At 36.4% G+C, this 21,193-nt stretch overlaps 1 protein-coding gene across 1 annotated transcript in view; it reads right to left on the reverse strand.

The window, feature by feature from the left end:
• Window positions 1–2,757: 2,757 nt before the first annotated feature.
• The window catches only part of SLC13A2 (solute carrier family 13 member 2), a 126,133-nt gene continuing 107,697 nt past the window's right edge, over window positions 2,758–21,193 (reverse strand). The window contains exons 11-12 of the mRNA XM_053704591.1: window positions 20,709–20,846; window positions 2,758–2,956 (exon numbers count right to left, since the gene is read on the reverse strand). Coding sequence (XP_053560566.1) covers window positions 2,828–2,956; window positions 20,709–20,846 — 267 coding nt within the window. The 3' untranslated portion in view covers window positions 2,758–2,827. The remainder of the gene's footprint in view (window positions 2,957–20,708; window positions 20,847–21,193) is intronic.

Consider the following 21,193-nt stretch of genomic DNA (forward strand, 5'->3'; position numbering starts at 1 on the left):
TCTAATAGTTATGAGACATATACCAAGTCTTTACTTCTTACCATGTGAAGGGGAATGTTTATAATATATTAACTATGAACACATTTTCTAACATGTATCCTTACAATGAAAACCTGTTTATAACGGAATTGTACTGTATAGTATGTGTAGTAAAAACTATATTGCATTCGAATATGTATGTTTTATTGTGTATATAGCTTTAACTGTTAATTTTGTCATGTAGCCTATCAGGTTGCAGATATACCTTCAAATAATTGTACACTGGAAGTAAAAGACACAGGTCTATGAGTAAGGCGATAAACAGCCAAAATGCGTAAGACTGTGTCCCTCCTTCTCTTGTTTTTATTATCTGGATGTGACTGCTAATAAATCATGGACTTTTTGTCTCCATGCCCACTTGTCTTGCTTTTCCTGCTGTACATGAATACCATACTCAGCGTACCCAGCAGCAGGATAGACAGCACCAGAATAAGTAACTTTCCCCAAGAAAACCTCCAATTTACATATAATCCTGATGTGTTCCATTCACACACTTTATATTCCCTGCTGGACATTAAAAGATGCCAGACAAGTAGGTTTGACATTTGCCTGGTTGACTAGCAGATGATTAAGAGAAAGCAGTGATGAGCTAACCCTGCAACAGCTGTCAGTTCTGCCCACATCAGCCCCCAGCTCAGACCCCGTGCCTGCAGTTTGTGTTAGCAACAAGCCTTTATTGGAAATCAGATCAGACCCTTGGTCTTGAGCCAGTCAATGATGACCCATGAGACCTTAGAGGGCAACAATTTTTATATTCCAGTTTTGAAGCTTTATATCACTGCAAGTAATAATCAGATTTCCTTTTTTTTATTTTCACAAAGCATTATAGATCTTTTGGCTCTGTGTGCCAATTAAGGGCTAGATTACAAGTAGAGCTCTAATTTATTGCACGCCTGGAAATTTGCCAGTTTGCGGGTGCACGATAAATAACCAGCCATTACAAGTGACTGTTTATTGCTACCGTGAGCTTGTGGTAGCAATTAGCATTTAGACAAGTAAACAGAGGTCAGACCTCAGGTTAATTTTCTAAATGTCCCCCAATTGCACCCATAATACAGTGTATTAATCTTTATTAAAAGATAAAAATATTGGCATTTTTATTTTTTAATAAAGTAACTGCATAAGGCAGTTATAAGAGGCTAAAGTTGGCGGCAGGGGAGAGTTTGAAAAACAACGGCACCGAAAAGTGCCTATATTTTGCGGTCTATTGGGACTATTTTCCCTGTAAATATATATGTATATGCTTATATACACAGGTATTTGTGTTATGTGTATATACACATAAACACATAAATATATATGTATAATATTCAAATACATATTTATATTTGCTGTGTTTATTCTCATGCCGTGTCTCGTGGCATGAGAACGAGGCTCCCATTGGAGCCTATGAAAGCGCACTCTTGTGAGCGCAATGCTTTTGTGCAATGCGAACATGAGGTTGCGTTCACATTGCACCTCACTTGTAATATCAGCGCATATTTGCGTGAGCTGGTATTACAAAGTGGAGGGCAAATATCGCTTTCGCAGAAGTTATATTTTGTGCTCCATTTATAATCTGGCCCTAAATGTAAAATAATTCAAACAAATCTTTCACAGGTGTTTTTATTGTAGGTGTTAAACCTTTCTGAACAGTGCATGGGAGTAAATTAAAACGGTATTTCTTCCAGCCAGTCAAATTTATAGCTGTATTTCAGAGATTTATTTAAAAAAACAAAAACAAAAAAAAACAAAACATAATGGATTAGCCATTTAAAAAACTATTAGCAGTTATAACATGGGTACTATTTTTTCTTCTTTTTTAATGCTAATTTACAGTTTTTATGTTACTGATTCAGCTAGATCATGCAAAACAACTTTACAAATTACTTTTATTATTAATTTTGTTTTGTTTCATTTGTATCCTTTGTTGAAGAACAATCATAAGTAAGCTTAAGAGCGTTGCACGTGTCTTTAGTATTCTATGACATCAGTGTTTCCAGCTATATATAACATTGTTACAAAATCCTGAGCTCACCTAAAATTACTCTTTAACAAAGGATACCAAGAGAACTAAGCAACATTGATAATAAAAGAAAAAAATGAAAGTTGTTTAACATCTCATGCTCTATCCAACCCATTTAACTTTGACAATACTGTCCCTTTATATAGCACATGTTCTCAATTACTATAGATTTTCACTTTATAATTATTAACAAACATGTGAGACATTGTTATACTTAATGTATAGGTTTTATTTTAAATTGATCTGCTTTCTTTTTTTTACACTGTTAAAGAGCCAATAAAAATGACTGAGGAGAAAGGCAAAACCAGCTCTCATTTACACATATTAGTGTTCTTTGTATCTGCTTGGTTTAAAGGGACACTAAACCCAATGTTTTCTTTCATGATTCAGATAGATCATGCAATTTTAAGCAACTTTCTAATTTACTCCTATTATCAATTTTTCTTTGTTCTTTTGCTTTTTTTATTTAAACAGTAGGAATGTAAAGTATAGGAGACGGCCCATTTTTGGTTCGGACCTGGGTTGTACTTCTTTATTGGTGGCTAAATGTCAGCCACCAATAAGTAAGCACTATCCATGGTGCTGAACCTAAACTGGGCCGGCTCCTATGCTTTACATTCCTACTGTTTAAATAAAGATAACAAGAGAACAAAGAAAATTGATTATAGGAGCAAATTAGAAAGTTACTTAAAATTGCATGATCTATCTGAATCATGAAAGAAAACATTTGGGTTTAGTGTCCCTTTAATGAATATTATTTTATTTTCTTAAATGTAATTGATTTTAATGCAGACTTGTGACATTTGCCCAGGAAGGAAAAGTACCCAGATCAAATATTTGAAAAGCCCAGGCGTTGATGGCCAGCGTGATGGTCAGAACTCCAAGTATCTTTAGGACGAATCCGGCTTTGACCTGCAGGAGAAGGGAATAAAAAGCACTGTCATTAAATTCTCTCTCAACGATTGTGCTTGACTCATGCTACAAAGAGTGGCTATAAAGCTATTTCTCAAGTTTAAGTTTTCACCAAGATCCTGCAAATTACATTGTGGTAGAGGGTCTGGCGATATAGCCTTAAGAGTAGAGGGTTTAATGCTGGGGAAAGTTGCAGCTATAGAGACAACAGTAGTCAGGGCTAATAAGGATCTCCATAATACAGATAAAACACTGCTACTTTTATAAAAGAGGTAACAATGTTAACTTGGAAGACCATTTTATCTATCCACACAGTTTGTACCTTTGTTGTAGTTAGTGTTATAACTTAAAGGGGTCACTAAAGTCAAAATGAAGGTTTCATGATTCAGATAAAGCAAGCAATTTAAAAAAACAAAACCTTTCCAATATAATTCCATTATCAAATCATTCACTTTGCGTTTTATGTGCTCACTTTCTGAGACTCAAGCTCCTACTGAGCATCTGCAAATTTGCACAATATAAACATATATGCATTTTGTGATTGGATGATTGCTGTCACATGACACAGGGGATGGGAAAAGTGGATTGACTTTGACATTTGCCAGAAAATATTCTACTGCTTATTCAATTCAACTGTATTTAGTGGTTCTTTAATCCCATTATGAGGATGTGGTTAACAAGGACATAGCAATATGGCACAAGGAATTGTGAATTACTTTTGATGCCTATATCTTGAGGTAATATAGCTGTGTGTCCAAGGGGCATAACAAAAACAAAACATGATTTAGATCGAACATACAATTTTAAACAGCATTCCAATTTACTTCTATTATCAAGTTTTCTTGTTATCCTTTGTTGAAAAGCAGGAAGGTAAGTTCAGGGGTGTGCACGTGTCTGCAGCACTATATGGCAGCAGTTTTGCAACAATGTTATGCATAAGCAAGAGCAGTAGATGGAGCACTATTTCCTGTGCTACAAACATGTGCGCCCTTCCTTGTTAGATATCTCTTCAACAAAGAATAACATGAGAGCAAAGCAAATTTGATAATAGAAATAAATTGGAAACTTATTTAAAATTGTATTCTCTTTCTGAATCATAAAAGAAAATAATTGGGTTGCATGTCCCTTTAACTAAAATGTTTAAACAAGTTTAGCACAAGTATATTCTAAACCACTACAAGACACAAAGAAAAAATATATTTCACTAAAATATATTTTGATGACTTTCAGTTTGTGGGGAGATGAAACGGCTGCAAAAAGGAGGCACTCCATAATTAACAGATCTAAATACACTGCAACGGCAGCTAAATATCTCCCCCACGTTCCTTTCCTTGCCACAGACGAGCCCCGGTCATATAGCTCATAGCAAGTTGTGGCCAGAAAACTCTTACAGTGAAGGGCTTCACATTTTTGCCCTTGCCCCGTGGAATCAGTAAGGATTGTGAGGTGCGCTATCTAGGTGCAACTCTCAGGAGATTCCCCGATGGGCTGCAGTAGCTGGGGCTGGAAAGCCACAATTTAAAGGGGTGATTAATGGATACAGTTGGGTTGTAGGTGGCTATTTAACAACAATCTGGCACTTTTTTAATACAAATTAATATAATTCTGAAACAAATATTGGGGGAAAGAGTATCCCAGTAAACCCTGTTTGAGAAAAATGGGGTGCACACATTATACTGACATATACGGCTGGTCTCCAAATACGACCAGTCCAGCCCTGGCTACTCTAGTGCCTGTCCTTATAAAGCCGGCATTATCACCAGGGAAAAGTGCTGCCTGAAAGCCACTGCATCGGTCTGTGCAGCGAAGCTCTCACCCAGACTGACGAAGCACCAGAGTATAGCCAGAAAAATCACACCCATGGTTTGTGATTAACAAGCTACCTCCACATGGCTCCCAGTTATACCAGAGAAAGCCTAGGAAGAGGGGTGAAGTATAAGGGGAAATATTTTGTACTGAGCCAACAGATTGATAGCTGTCTGAGCCTTCTTGATCCCCCTTCCTTTCTTCCACTTTACCAGCATTACCCCCAAGCCCTGGGAATTTTTATTATCTCTGCCCTCTATTCAATATATAAGGGAAGGTGAACATGTGACCCAGTGTATATACATATTTCAAGTCTTCACTGCATTGCCATAGTGTTTATTCATTTGGGGGGGAGGGAGGAAAATAAACTTCCTGAATTATTCTATTCATGTTGCCTTGCACTGTGTTGTGAAATTTCTCAATATTGCTTTGATATCAGGGATGAAGGCGCAATGTTGTGGCCAAACTATATAAGTGCATCAGATATTCCTCTGTCTGAACATCTGCGGTACTGGTCTCTAAAGCATACTACGTTTTTATAGGCAGAAAGTCAAACCACTACAACAGCGACCCCAAGTGGTCATTTTCTGTTACTGCATCAGTGTAAACAAACATTTTTCTTGTCTTAAAGTGAATGTAAATTTGAATGAATAAGTGCCCAGTTTTTAAAAATACTATTAAAAACAGGGGCACTTTCATTCATTAAAATTTATATTGAAGCATTTTTAATTTTTTTTTAATTGGAGGAAGCCGGTTTTGTCATTGCGGTGCTAAGTACAGAGGAGCTGCGGGCGGAGGATCGTCAGTCTGGCTTTCCTAAAGTAAAAGGTAAGGTTTTAAAAAGAAAAACACTTCAATGTAAATTTTACTGAATGAAAGTGCCCATGTTTTTAATAGTATTTTTAAAAAACGGTCACTTATTTACTCAAATTTACATTTACTTTAAGGGCTTGTCTGCCTGCAATACTTACTGGTAACATCACGATGGCTGACTCCTTATATTCTACCATCTAGCTCCCTACTGTTAATAAATGTAAGTGGATACATATTTTATGAGTCTCTCCTCCTCTGAAGATGCAACAATGGTGGCATGATCAAAGCAATCTGACAAAAAAAAATCACAGCTGTAGCAGAGGTATAGGGGGAAGACCCTTCCTCGCTACCAACCTCGGAGACCTTACAATCTGACTCTCACTTACTTATGCAAGAACTCAAGAGTTTTTTCTTCCTAAAATGTAATCCCATTAAGCAGGGATGGACACCTTAACCACTAAAGTTCGACAGTATTCCTCCCGCCCCTCACTCAGGCGGAACAAAGAATTTTGTACATGGAAGATCGCCATAATGAAGCTATAGTTACTCTTTCCTGCCTAGTGAGAGAAAACCAGCAACTTCAAGAAAAAAATAGATGATCTAGCAAATAGATCTTGTCCAAATAACCTAATAATTGGGGTGCCAGAATCTGTATGTTACAATGATCTCCTGGAATTTGTCGCCTTAGCATTGCCTAAGCTGTTGAATATGGTTAAGGTTGCTTTACTACTGGATATTGAACAAACCTTTAGGTTGGGCCCGAGAGATCTACCATCCAAATTAATAGCAAACTGCCAAGTCATAGTTAAGTTTTTGCACTACCAAAAGAAATTAGCAATGTTTCTGGCCTATAGGATGGAAAAGGAATTCAAATACGAGAGCAATAGAGTCTTAATTTTTCAAGATTTATCAGCAGAAGTTGTGAAGAGGAGAAGAGACTTTTCCCCTCTCTGCAGTCGCCTATATGAACAGGGCAGACAGGCATCTCTCTTGTAACCAGCAAAACTAAGACTACAGTCTCCTCATGGTTCAAAGTTTTTTATTTTTCCACGGGAGTGAGCACAATGTTATCTATATGACACACATGAACTAGCAGTGTCTAACTGTCAAAAACAGTCAAAATGCATTGAGATAAGAGACAATTCAACGACTTAGAAATTAGCATATGAGCCTACCTAGGTTTAGCTTTCCACAAAGAATACCAAGAGATCAAAGCAAATTTGATGATAAAAGTAAGTTGGAAAGCTGTTTAAAATTGCATGCCCTATTTAAATCATGAAAGTTTGATTTTGACAAGACTGTCCCTTTAAGAGACACATCTGGCTATTTTATGTTGTTTCCCATTTTGTTGCAGAAAAAGATTATCGTGCCTGTGTCTGCTCTTCAATGGATCCTACTGGAATTCTACTGGCACATTTTCATACATCGTCAAATGTAAGTCTTACACGGAATACACACACACACATAACTATGACCTAGTTCTTCAGAACACAGACCGAGGTCGGTCTAACTGTTCCACTTCCCTCTTGATTGATTCAGAGGGACAGATTTGCTTTTGATGGCTTAAAATATAATATCCCCCCATTCCCAGATTTTGCTTAAAAATGACCCACTTATGTAATGTAATATCCTGGAATGTGGGAGCGATTACATTGTAGTATGATATTAAAGCATTTACAATCCATTCAGGCAGACCTTGCCCTGTTACAAGAGACAAGGTTGACTTTTGAAGAACATGAAACGCTAAAAACCCATTGGGTAGGGCTGGTACCTATGTGTAGCAAACCTCCATTACTTTCTTCTGGAAATAAGAAAGAAACTTAACTAATCTCTGCCTTTAAAAATGACTTTTTGGGGTAACTGCTTTGTGGCAAGCTTGTAACCCATGTCTATCTAAATCACATCACACCTTTTTCAGGATTAATTATTTTCTGACCTCCCCTTTAAGTACCAGTATTTCCTGACTGTGGATTGCCCAAGTAACACTGTCTGACCATGCCCCCATTTGGTTACTGCTTTAGCCCACTCCACAAAAGCCACCGCAAAGGGCATGGTGATAACCCACTTATTTAAGCCATAACATTGAATTTCAAAATCACCTTAAGACCCAATGGGCTGATTATGCTACCTTCAATGTACAACAGACACTACATAAATCTCTTGGCATGCCTCTAAGGAGGTTATGCCTAGTACGGTTGACAGAGGCTTATAACACATATTTGCAGACTCTTCTGTTAATAGGCAAAACTATTAGACCCTGAAACAAGAATGTGACACTTTTCTCCAACAACAGAAGAACATATTTAATGCATAGAGAGAAGGATGCGAATGGATTCTGTGAGCATTATGTCAGAGTTTTTGGGTTATTATTAATCCCTGTATACAAAACAGCATATCACTACAGACGAACAACAGAATTTCTGGAGTGAAATTCAATCTCCACAACTGAGAGATCATCTAAATGCTCTTATACAACCATTGGAAGTCCGCAAGGCTATCCAATCTACTTAACCAGCTAAAATAGCCTGACCAACAAAATACCAATTTTATAAGACTCTACAGTTAGAAATATCCCCAATATTAGCAGAGTTGTTCTCTGGATATCTTACAGGATTATAAATGATAGGTCCATATTTGTGTTATCCCCAAGCCTGACTGAGACCCTACACTAAACTTTTCTTACAGACCTATCTCCCTATTAAATAGAGATTATAAGATATTCACAAAAATATTGGCAGACTGCCTGGCCAATGAAATAGAGTACAAGACCAAGCAGGCTTTATTAAATCCAAGCCCTCTGTTAGAAATATCTGTATAACTTTGACTGTGATGTCGTACTTCTGGCAGGAACAACAGGGGAATCCAACTTTGAAATCGCCGGACCCCTGCCTCCTAGCTGTTGATGCGGAAAAGGCATTCGACAGAATAGAATAGGGCAATTGGAAATGGGATTACAGGCAATTTCCTTCAGGCAATTCATAGTCTATACAGACATCCCTCGGCATTATGGATTATTAATGGGTGGGTTCCCCCCTCTTTTATTTTAGAAGTGGTACTAGACAGGGTTGCCCACTATCACCATTGTTATTTAACCTAGCTATTGAACCCCTAGCTTGTTATATTAGGCAAAAAAGTAAAGGTCTAACTGGACAAAAAGAAATTACATGAATAGCAGACCCACAATAAAAGTCCTTGGGTCCTCCTTCTGATCTTTTCCCAAACAGAAAGGAAATGCCTTAGGAGGTTTGCTGCTGTGTGAGGCAGTTTTAACTGATAGTACTAGTGTTGTCCTAATAGGGTGTTAGACTCAAACAGAATAAATCATATTAACATTTGAAAAAAGTCTTTATTGCTGTGTTGGAGGGCATGAAATAATTTGAACAAGGCTTCAGAAAAGAACAAATCGGGTCAGGAAGTTTTAGATATACTTGAGAGTTCTTGGATTACCTTAGTTATTGTTGTCACTTGGTCTGACAATACAGACAAGTAACGGACCACCTCTGCAAGCACGAAAGTATGGCCCTGGGTCTGGAGAGTGAAGCTCATTTGCAGAGGGGGCTATGGTAACTTTCTTACTTTTAGGCATAATGGCTGATGAAAAATCCAGGAACAGGTATCACAGGCAAAATACTTGCAACACAGGATACAGCAGAGGCTGAGTGATGGCAGGGTCATAGCAGAAACTGAACGATGGCAGGATCACGGCAGAGGCTGTGCGATGGCAGGGTCACGGCAGAGGCTGAGAGATGGCAGGGTCACGGCAGAGGCTGAGCGATGGCAGGGTCATGGCAGAGGCTGAGCGATGGCAGGGTCACGGCAGAGGCTGAGAGATGGCAGGGTCACGGCAGAGGCTGAGCGATGGCAGGGTCATGGCAGAGGCTGAGCGATGACAGGGTCACAGCAGAGGCTAAGCAATGGCAGGGTCACAGCAGAGGCTGAGTGATGGCAGGACAGACTAGAGACACAGAAGCTGGTATCTTTAGACAGACTTGGCACTAGTCTCAGATGCAGCAAGGCTTGAGCCTTCGATTGTCTTTGATGAAGTAGTAGCCAGAAGTGCTCAGAAAATGCAGAGGTAACTAGGTGTACTCATGAGCTGCAGCAGACAAGGTATACACTGGAGCTGCAGCTTAAAGCAGGAAACAGGTCAGACTAGCAGGGTTGGTATCTCTCTGGTAAATACAGTACAAGGGTTATCCAGAGGCTTGGTCAAAAACAGGCGAGGTAGAAAATTCAGAAGGTAAGTCCAAAATCAGGTGTCACAGCAAAGGGTCACACAACGACAGAGTCAGGAACAAGCGAAGGTCAATACCAGAAAGCAACAAGGATTATTCTTAAGCAAGCAAAGGCACAGACTGAGTAGACTCAATGTCAGGGCAAACACTGATTAGCCAGGAAGGTTTAAATAGTCTGTTCTAATTGCACATTACCAACAACTGTCAGGAGATGAAGCCAGAGAGCCTGAGAAAGAAAGCAGAAAAATAACAGGAAAGCATTCAGAACTAAAGCCCTTTGGTGGCTCTGGGGAAAGTCACTGGGATACAACATGGAACACCAGAATTCAAGACCCGATGGGTGAATGACACTGTGCAACTCCAGCAAAATTACTTTTGAATGACTGGCTGACAGACACTAAGTTTTTCGGGGTCCCTCACTTAGAACAACAGTTCCTGCATTCCTTTCAACCAGCGTTTCTTCCACATGTGAACTTGTCCTCCCTACCACATTCAATCAGTCACAGTATATTGTTCCAAGATCCATTAAGTGTCTGGGCTAAATGTTGCAGGATATGGGATGTTCACAGACAATTCAGCATTTACTTGCCTCTCACAGGTAATCCAGATTTCCTGCCAGGATTCTCCACATTAGTGTTTGTCAGTGGAGATCTAAAGACATTGTAACTATTGCACAATTGGTAAATCAAACAACACATCAAACACTTAACTTGCAGGAGCTGAGAGATAAATATGACCTACCAGCTAGGGATAGATTTGCATAATTTCAGAGCAGACATTTCAATAAGCTTATATTACATGGACTGTACTGTTTGTCATCAGCCAACATTACAAAACTTTGTACACTAGCCTGACAAGGCATACATTCTATATCCTATATGCATTCCTCTATTGCTGCTCACCATGAACAATAGACAATGCAAACCCTGGTAGAAAGATGGCAAAGTATTTGAGAAATACCAAATATAACTAAAAACCTACAAAACAAGTTTTTCACATGTTCAGGCAGTAACACTGTTGACGGATCTGTGGGAGTCGCATATTAAATGAATGCATCAGGCCTATAAATTATGTCAAGTAGCCTCCCCAGATATCTTTCATTTACTGTGGGGCTGTCCTAAATTAAGGAGATACTGGGAGAGAATCTCTTATTGGCTCTCAAAAACCTGTAAATATAGGATCTTGCTGTCATTAGGTAATATTTTATTTCTAGTGCGAGACAATTTGAGAAAAGATCTCACACAGATATGGTATTTGGTAGCAGACCTTATCTGGCTCTAGACTTGCACCATTCCAGTGCTCCTGTAAATTGATTCTATTTTATGCCTTTTGGCATTTGAAATTAAAATTAAGTTTTACTCAATTTGAGATAAAGAGTCCCACAGTTTTCAGTTTGGGGGCGGAGCCGGCCGAGGCAGAGAATGGCCGCACACTTTTGAGCTCCAGCTTTACCGACTCACTATAGGCAGCAAATAAGCCTTTCTATGCCCTAAAACTGAGAAATACTAACAGCGTGGGGTAAGGATTTGTAAAGTATGTGTAGCTATACCATAATGGTGCAGGGGAACTACCGGATCGTAAAAGACTGCGCTATTGAGGAAAAGCGTTATCCTGGCTAACACCTGAAGCGGGAACACCTGGGCAGCTTACCTGTGGTGAGAGGAAACCATATTGGAGGCTGCTTCTGCGCGGGAGCTCAGGCTGAGCGGAGTAGGAGATAGCTGTGTGGAAGACGCACTGACAGCAGATCCATAGCCAGCGGAGAAGCCCTGCGGCGGGATAGAATTTGGTCCCTGGGGACATAGCTGCGAACATTGTGAAGCAGAGACACGGTTCAGGTGTTTGGCGCTAAGTAAAGGGCAGGAAAGCCTAAGGGGTCACAGTTGCTGACTCTTGGAACAAGACACTCTGTTGGAGGAAATAGCGCTTGTAGCTGCAAAAGATCAGCGGTGCCTCCGGAGAAGACCACTCCCGTTATTACAATAGACACCCCGGATCAGAGGGGAGATAAGTGGAGGAAAGGGAAGAACGCAGCCCCAGAGCGGAGGGCAGCTGTACCTTAGAACGTACGCAATCAAGCTCGGCTAGATTGGAAGTAAAGAAATTTACCCCAGTACGATACCCAGTCAGCTTGGACTACAGGAATTAAAGGTACTACAATATATTGTTTGTGGGACATTCATAAGAAAAATATATGCTGATAACTGGGATAAAAGTTAAAGGAATAAAGATTACCAGGGAATAAGGAAAATAAAGGAGGAAAAAAAAGGAAGAAAAAGGGAAGAGAAAAAAAGAAAAAAGGAAAAGGGGTAAAACTGGTAACTTGGATATAGACACAGTAAGAGAGGAAAAATAAAGACATTAAACTAAATATTCCCCATAATAAATATCTTTTTTAAGGTATATAAACTAGGCTCAAAATGACCTCAAAGAAATTAACTAAACAAGATAAAGGGGTGAAAACCAATGCATCTCAGGTACCAAAGGTAGATGCATATTTTAAAGCAACGGATTCCTCTACACTGAACCAGTCAGCAGACATTACTTCACCTTACAAACAACTATCAAATACCCCTGAACATGGGTCAGCACCACTTACAAAAGCAGACTTACAATCCTTACCCACTAAAGCTGATATTCAAACTCTCCTGGAAGAAATTAGCCAGGTCAAACTATGTATTAAAAGTGAACTTTCCACTATTAAAAAAGACATAGTAGAAATAGGGAATAGGGTGGCACAATTAGAAGAAGAGAAAGAGACAGACACTATCTCTTATGAAACCCTATCCCAACAATGCCGTAAGCAAGGAGATGCTTTAATAAATCTACAAAACCAGGTGGAAGACCTGGAGAATAGACAGAGGAGGTCAAATTTAAGAATTAGGGGGATCCCAGAGAGTATTTCATATACAAATCTAGAACAGCAGCTACTACAATTTTTTGCCACATTAACAGGGGATGATACGTATACCACCAAGACATTGGAATGTTGCCATAGAGCCTTAAAACCCAGGCAAAAAAATGGTGATCCCCCTAGGGACGTAATTATTAAATTTGCCCACTTTAAAGATAAAGAAGCTATCTCACAAGCAGCAAGAAAGCAACAAGATATCAGATTTGAAGGCCAGCTAATACAGATATATACAGACATATGCCCAAGGACCTTACAAAAAAGGAGAGAGCTTAGATTCTTTACATCATATTTAAGCAGTTTGAATGTCATATATAGGTGGGGATTTCCCTTTTGCTTAACAGCTACATGGAATGGGAAAGTGGCTACTTTACATACCATGGATGAGATTAAATCTTTCTGTGACACATTAGGGATTAACCCACCAGAGGAAAGTAATATAGTAAAGGATGCAGAGAAAGAGAGAAATGTGCTTTCACAAAATAAAAACGTTACTTATGGGTCTTCGAACCAACAGTGGACTAAAGTAATGGGGAGTAAAAAAAACAAGAAAAGACAAGACCCCAGACTGAGAGAAACTCTATCCCTAATATGTGAACATTTAATTGTATTAATCCCTTGTTTTTTTCTCTTTTTTTTTTTTAGAGGTTTAATATTGGTGTGTAATCACTGACTGTTACCCCCTTTTTTGGGGTTCTTTTTATTATTTTTTGTGAACAGAGATTTATTTTTTAACAAGTAATATATACTGCTGACGGAAATTAGTAGTATACTTAAGTTTTAAAGGTATAAAACACAATGGGGGGGTTTTTTTGTTTGTTTGTTTTTTACAAAGTACAGAGGTTTAATATTGGTGTGTAATCACTGAATGTTACCCCCCTTTTGGGATTATTTTTATTATTTTTTGTGAACAGAGATTTATTTTTTAACAAGTAATATATACTGATGACTGTAGTTAGTAGCATACTTAAGTTTTAAAGGTATTAAACACAATGGGTTTCTTTTTTTTTTTTTTTTTTTCATAAACAAACACAGAGGTATAATATAGTTGGAAGTATCACTTAGTGTGTAGAATTTGTTTATATAACACAGAGGTTTAATATTTTGTAATCACATTGGTTATCACTATTGGGTTTTTTTTTTTTTTGGTAGCAATATATTTAAGTTTTAAAGTAATATGGTATAATGGTTGTTTAGCCATATAGCAAATAATCAAACACAGAAGCATAACATTGTTGGGGGTATTGATTGGTAAGCAATTGCTAACAACACAGTGGTAAAATATTGACGTGATTTTCACTTAGCTAGCAACACTGCTAACATTGCACAGAGATTTAATATGAGTTTTAGAAATTACACTAGATATCACTGCGAAACGAAAATTTATATATATATATATTTTTTTTTTCTCCCCCTCCCCATTTTTTCTCTTCGCAGTTGGTACTTTTTGCCAACACAGCCCAGAGATAAAAAATAAAATAGTGGGAGAAAAAAAGGGCGGTTTGTGGGGTTTTTTTTTTTTTCTCTCTCTTCCTCTTTTTTCTCTTCTCAGTTGGCATTTTTTGCTAAGATAGCTTAGAGATACAAAATACAGAGAGAGAGATTTGGTTTTGGAGACTCTAATAAAGAAATATAAAACAAGGGGTTATTAATAAGTGAGGTAGATTTATCTCTTTTTCATACATAGGAAGTACATATAGGATAAAAAAAAATTATGAAATAGTTGCCATAGGAGGAGATCCATCTTTTTCGGATTTATTCTTCCCATAAATTGTACAAATGTGGATTACATGTGGTGGGGGGGGAGGGTTGTGGGGTTTTTTTTTTTCTCCTTCCCCTTGCCTCTACTATTGTCCCAAAGTATATATATCCCTTTAAACAGTATACATTTTGTATTAGCGGATGACAGCTAAAATACAAATACGTTTACTATCACAAAATACAAAAGGGCTCAATAATCCACAAAAAAGAAATTTAGCCTTAAATTGTTTTCACAAAGAGAGGGGAGACATTATATTCATTCAAGAATCCCATTTCGCTAGTAACAATATACCAAACTTCACGAATAAGTACTATCCAAATATATATCAGAGCACAAATAAGCTGAAAAAGAACGGGGTATGTATTTTGTTACACAAGGATATACCCTTTAAACTTATTCAAATTGAAAGGGATGTAGAAGGTAGGTTTATATGTATAGTAGGGTTGTTGCATAACAGACCAGTTACCTTGGTGAATATTTATGCTCCTAACAGAGGCCAGAAACAATTTTTTAAGAAAATGTATAATCAAATTTTGGACTTACAAAAAGGTACATTAATTATAGGAGGCGACTTCAATATCCCGTTAGAACCTAAAGAAGATTGCTCTAAGTCTAAAAGTAACATCTCAAAACATATTATAAAGGCAGTTAAATCTAATTTTTCATCTCTATCTCTGTTGGATGTATGGAGGACACTTCATCCATCCACTAGAGACTTTACCTTCTATTCTGCACCTCAAAAATCATACACGCGTATCGATTATTTTTTAATAGACCAAAATAATTATACTCTAGTTCAAGATGCTAAGATCCATAACATTATCTGGTCGGACCACTCAATGATATCAATGGATTTAACATGGCCAGATAAACCACTAACAATATATCAATGGAGGTTAGAGGATAATCTGCTAAAAGATATACATATAAAACAGTCTATACTGAACTCCATTGAGGAATACTTTAGTATAAATAATATCTTAGATACTTCCTCAAGCACATGGTGGGAAGCACATAAGGCGGTAATCAGGGGGGAATTTGTTAAACATAAATCTAGATTAAATAAAAATTCGAGAGATTTGTACAATAAACTATTGGACACACTCTCCAAATCAGAAATGAAACATAAAAAAGACCCCTATAATAGTCAATTATCTGAATCCCTTAAAGAGGCCAGAGAAAAGCTAAATGAATATCTACAAAAGGGCGCCCAACGTAGAGCTTTACAACTTAAAAAGGTGTTCTTCAATGGAGGTAATAAAGCGGGAAGATTACTAGCAAGAGCAATAAAAAAAAAGACGTTACAAACATATATTTCCAAAATAAAAGATAAACAGGGTAATTATAAAGTAGGGAGTCAGGATATTGCTAAGGAATTCCAGGGATATTATAAACAGCTATATAACCTAGATAACCAAAATAAATCGAAAAGTTCTTTAAAAGATAAAATTAAGTATATTGAAGAAGTGTAAAACCCCTGTTATATCGGAAATTCAAAAAAAGATGCTAGATGAGCCCTTCTCTCTACAAGAGATAAAGCAGACAATTCAAAATCTGGTCACAGGAAAAAGCCCAGGGCCAGATGGCTTTAGCTCCAATTATTATAAAACTTTTTTGGATGTATTAGCCCCTAAACTTTTGGCACTCTTTAATTCCCTTAGCCCGGAAGCGGCCTTCTCTAAAGAAATGTTAGAAGCAAGGATAATTGTTTTACCTAAACCAGATAAAGATCATAGCTTGACAGCAAATTATAGACCAATCTCGCTGTTGAATAATGATGTGAAAATATATGCTAAGTTAATATCTAATAGGATAAATAAACTATTACCTGAAATTATAAATAATGATCAGGTTGGCTTTGTTCCTAAGAGAGAAGCCAGAGACAATACCACCAAAGCTCTGCACTTGATAAAATACGCTAAATTGCATAGAATACCATCAGTAATACTATCATTAGACGCCGAAAAGGCTTTTGACCGGCTAGATTGGTCCTTTTTGCAGTTAACACTCAAAAAATTTGGATTTGGGGAAAACATTAGACAATGTATATCATATCTATATAAGTCTCCCTCGGCCAAAGTGAAAATGAATGGGTTACTCTCGGATCCATTCGATATTTCCAATGGCACAAGACAGGGGTGCCCTCTGTCCCCCCTGTTGTTTGTGCTAGCTATGGAAATATTAGCAATAAAAATAAGAGCAGATAGAAATATTAAAGGTATAAAAATAGGGGACCAAGAATATAAAGTAAATCTATATGCAGATGATGTTCTATTAACAATGACGGAACCAGTGCAGTCCGTTATAAATTTGGAACATCTACTTCAGGAATATGGGATACACTCCAATTTCTCAATTAATAAAAATAAATCAGAGGCAATTAAGATCTCAGTATCAAAGAGGGAGTTTCAAGAATGTAAAACACATAGTGCATTTATATGGAAAGAAACCTTGTTAAAATACTTAGGGGTACAATTAACATCAAGCGATATTAGACTGTTTTCTGAGAATTACTCCAAACTGTTAGCAAGTCTTCAAACAGACCTAAAAAATTGGTCATCAAAATCCCTGTCTTGGATTGGCTGTATTCATACGGTAAAAATGAATATTCTTCCACGTATTTTATATATTTTTCAGACAGTACCTATAAATATTCCATACACATACTGTATCAACCTTCAGAAAATTATTAATTTATTTATCTGGAAACAAACAAAACCCAGAATTAAAAGCTCTATACTATATAAGCCTAAGAATTTAGGGGGTCTAGGAGTTCCAAATATTAAAAATTATCATAGGGCAATAACTTTACAAAGAATCTTGGATTGGCATATTAATGATAAGAATAAAGCATGGATACAATTGGAAAACAGTCTAATATCCCAACAACCACTGAAAAAAATTATCTGGACCTCAGTGGAAGGGAGACCAACAAGTATTAAACAATTCCCAATGATAAAACATACCTTTAATAATTGGGAAAAGATAATAAAAGATTCATCTAATATATCAACTATCCCATCCCCTTTAATACCAATAACAACTAATGTAGAATATCAAGGGGGACATATTTCTAAGTATTATAGTCAACAGGTCCAACAAGATTCTATACCTTTAATTCAATTCATAGAAAATGGTAAACTTAAACCTCAAGGGGAATTATTGAATTTGGCTAGAGGCACCCATAGCAATTGGTTAAAATATCTACAACTGCAAAACTTTTTAGAACAACATCCAGAAAGAATGAATTTAATTAGACAATTGACTAACTTTGAAAAAGTCTGTCTAAAGGAAAGCCCTATAAAAAATACCATTTCATTTAGTTATAAACTTCTTGTGGCATCTGAGGAGAGTATAAAATACGGATATGTACAAAAATGGGAAGGTGAAACAGGGATTAAATTAGAGGATTCAGAATGGAAAAGTATATATAAAAATACAGCTAGTTCATCTTCATCATCTAATATACAAGAATTAAATTATAAAATCTTAACAAGATGGTATTTAACACCAGCTAGGTTACACAGTATTTATCCAAACTCATCTAATTACTGCTGGAGAGGTTGTGGTATGATAGGCAGTATGCAACATATATGGTGGGACTGTCCCATGATTAAATCTGTCTGGGGAGAAATCTCGAGATGCATACATAAGATAAGTGGAAAAAAGGAGTTTCAACTAGATATATATACGGCCTTACTAAATAAACCCATTAAAGATGTATGTAAAATAAGAGCTAAATTGATAATGTATATACTAAATGGCATAAAATCGATATTAGCTAGAAATTGGAAAAAAATGTATGTTCCTGATAAAGAAATAGTATATGATAGAATTAATGAGCTTTTAGTACTTGAAGAATATGCTTATTTAAAAACAAAAAGGGAACACACATTTCAGTTGATTCGTTTTCATTGGGATGAATTTTTAAACAGAGATGAGAACAGGTAGAGGCAAGGTGGGAGAAGGGGTTTGCCCCTGTTTCCCTTGTTTCCCCCCCTTTTTTTTTTTTTTCTCTTCTCTCTCTCCCCCCTCACATTTGGGATGTTGTCTGTAGACAGTAATATAAGAAATGAGTGTAAGTTAACTAAGTGTCATATTTTGTATAAGACTACACTCTAAGCTTATATAAGATTTTGTATAAATGTTGTATGTAAAGGTATTTTATGTTGTGGAAAATAAAATTTATAAAAAAAAAAAAAAAGAGTCCCACAGTTTTGTTAATCTGGTCCAAAAACTCATACTTTGGTTTTGGATAAATAATAGGTCCCTCTTTTGGCCACTATACACTCCCAACTGCCCCAGGAACAAACAGATATCAAGGGTTATATTGAAAATAGGATAACAAAAAATGTAATGAAATGGGAAGCACCTTTTAAGCTTACCTATTAATATGTGTAGCAGAATCTTGTCCCTATTTTGTAACAGCACATTTATTATGATGGAAAAACGTCTTGGAAAATGGTGCATGGATACCTAACACATCAAATTCTGGGGGGGGGGGGGGTGTCCTGCAGGTTTTTTTTTTTTGTGTATTTTACTTATAGTTAAAAATAATGCCCTCAGGTTAAACCCAATGTTTGATAACATAGTACTATATTACTTTGTATTCTTAATCATTTTAAAGATTGGTACTGCTGTGTACTACATATCCTTATTGTATGGTCTTGATTTTATGGATCTTTGTGCTTTGCCTGTGATATATTTAAATAAAGAAATAATATATATATAAATATATATATATATATATATATATATATATATATATATATATATTCCATGTATGATTATATGAGAATATTGCAGAGTACTACAGAAAAATGCAAATTTCTTTAAAGGTAGATATGAAACTTAAATTTTTTTCTTACATGATTCAAATAGAACATACACTTTTAAACAACTCTCCAATTTACTTCTATCACATTTGCTTTATTCATATCCTTTGTTGAAGGAGCAGGAATGCACTAATGGGAGCTAGCTGAACACATCAGGTGAGCCAATGACAAGATGTATATATGTGTAGTCACCAATCAGCAGCTAGCTCCCAGTAATGCGTTGCTGCTCCTGAGCCTGCCTAGCTATGCTTTTTAACACTTGATACCAAGAGAACAAAACACATTATATAATAGAAGTCAATTGTAAAGTTGTTGTTTAAAATTGCATATTCTGAATGACTCATGAAGGTTTAATTTCTTTAAGCTTGGCACATTGACAAATAGATCATACTTACAAAGTCTGTAAAAAGTCAGACCCATGTTCTACACATAAAACATTTCCTTGTCATCCTTTTGTGGTGTTTAGATAAGATGCAGTAATTAGTGAGTGAGAAGAAAGTTGTATTAACCCTGGAAAGTCAGTAAATAGGAGGAAGCACATTAAATGAATAGTTTAGTCAAAATAAAACTATCATGATTCAGATAAAGCATGTCCTTTTAAGAAACTTTCTAATTTACTCCTATTCTAATTTTTTTTCTTTGTTCTCTTCCTATCTTTATTTGAATGTAAGCTTAGGAGCCAGCCCACTTTTGGTCCAGCACCTGGGTAGGGCTTGCTGATTGGTGGCTACATTTAGACCTGGGCTGGCTCATATGCTTACAATCCTGCTTTTTCAAATAAAGATACCAAGAGAATGAAGAAAAATTGATAATAGGAGTAAACTAGAAAGTTACTTAAAATGACCTGCTCTGACTGAATCATGAAAGTTTAATTTTGACTAGACTATCCCTTTAACCTTATAAGCCTTATAAGATGAAAACCCATAAGTGGGTAAACAGTGACCACTTGCATTTATATTTGTTATAATTATTCATATTATATTACATATGTTTTAACCTCTAGAGTTTCTATATGTATTTCCTATTTAAGTAATCTTATTTAATAAAACAAAATTTATGAATAAGATCTGATCTTTTCTTTTTTACATTTACTGGGAATATTATTGATACGTTATATCTACAGTTAGTTGTGTGAATATATTTTGGTCATTTGTTTTTTTTCTCTGTAAAAAAAATATACATTTTCATTTTTCATATCATTATCTAGTTTGTTTTGGGTTGAATTTAACCAATAAATAGTTAATGGCTAAAAAAAAAAGAGGTAACAACATCATCCACTCACATATTGAACATAGTAATGCCTATCTGTAATGTGAAAATGTCAGTTCATATACATATTTAGTTCATCTTTAGAACTTCTGGGACTTAAAGAGATTTGGAATTTGCTTACCATATCAATAACTTTGAGATGCCCATATGAGAAGACTACTGAGTTAGGTGGTGTGGCCACTGGCAACATGAAAGCCAACTGTGCAGATAGTGTGCATGGAAGCATGACATATAATGGGTTCTTCTTAATCGCCTTCGCCTAGAAAAATAAAAAAAGTTGACTAAAAATAAAAAAAAATATATTATTATTATTATATATTAAAACTTCATATAAACTCATCTGCTTTCAAGTGGTTGTTTTTTCCATCGATTAAACAATCCATTGAACCATAAAATATTTATCTAAGACAAAGAAGAAAATAGTAGAAATACTTATATTATCTATTTCTGGTCTCTTCATAGTGATATATGGTGCCACCTCTCACAATAACACAGTGTGGTATGTCCTAGATGTATCTGCCTTCCATATATTGTCGGCAGGCAATACCGAGGGAGCTGGTCATCCATAATAATGCAGTGAATTTTTTCCACATGTTTACGTTTTGA

Source organism: Bombina bombina, chromosome 3 (assembly GCF_027579735.1).
Source record: "Bombina bombina isolate aBomBom1 chromosome 3, aBomBom1.pri, whole genome shotgun sequence".
Lineage (NCBI taxonomy): Eukaryota > Metazoa > Chordata > Amphibia > Anura > Bombinatoridae > Bombina > Bombina bombina.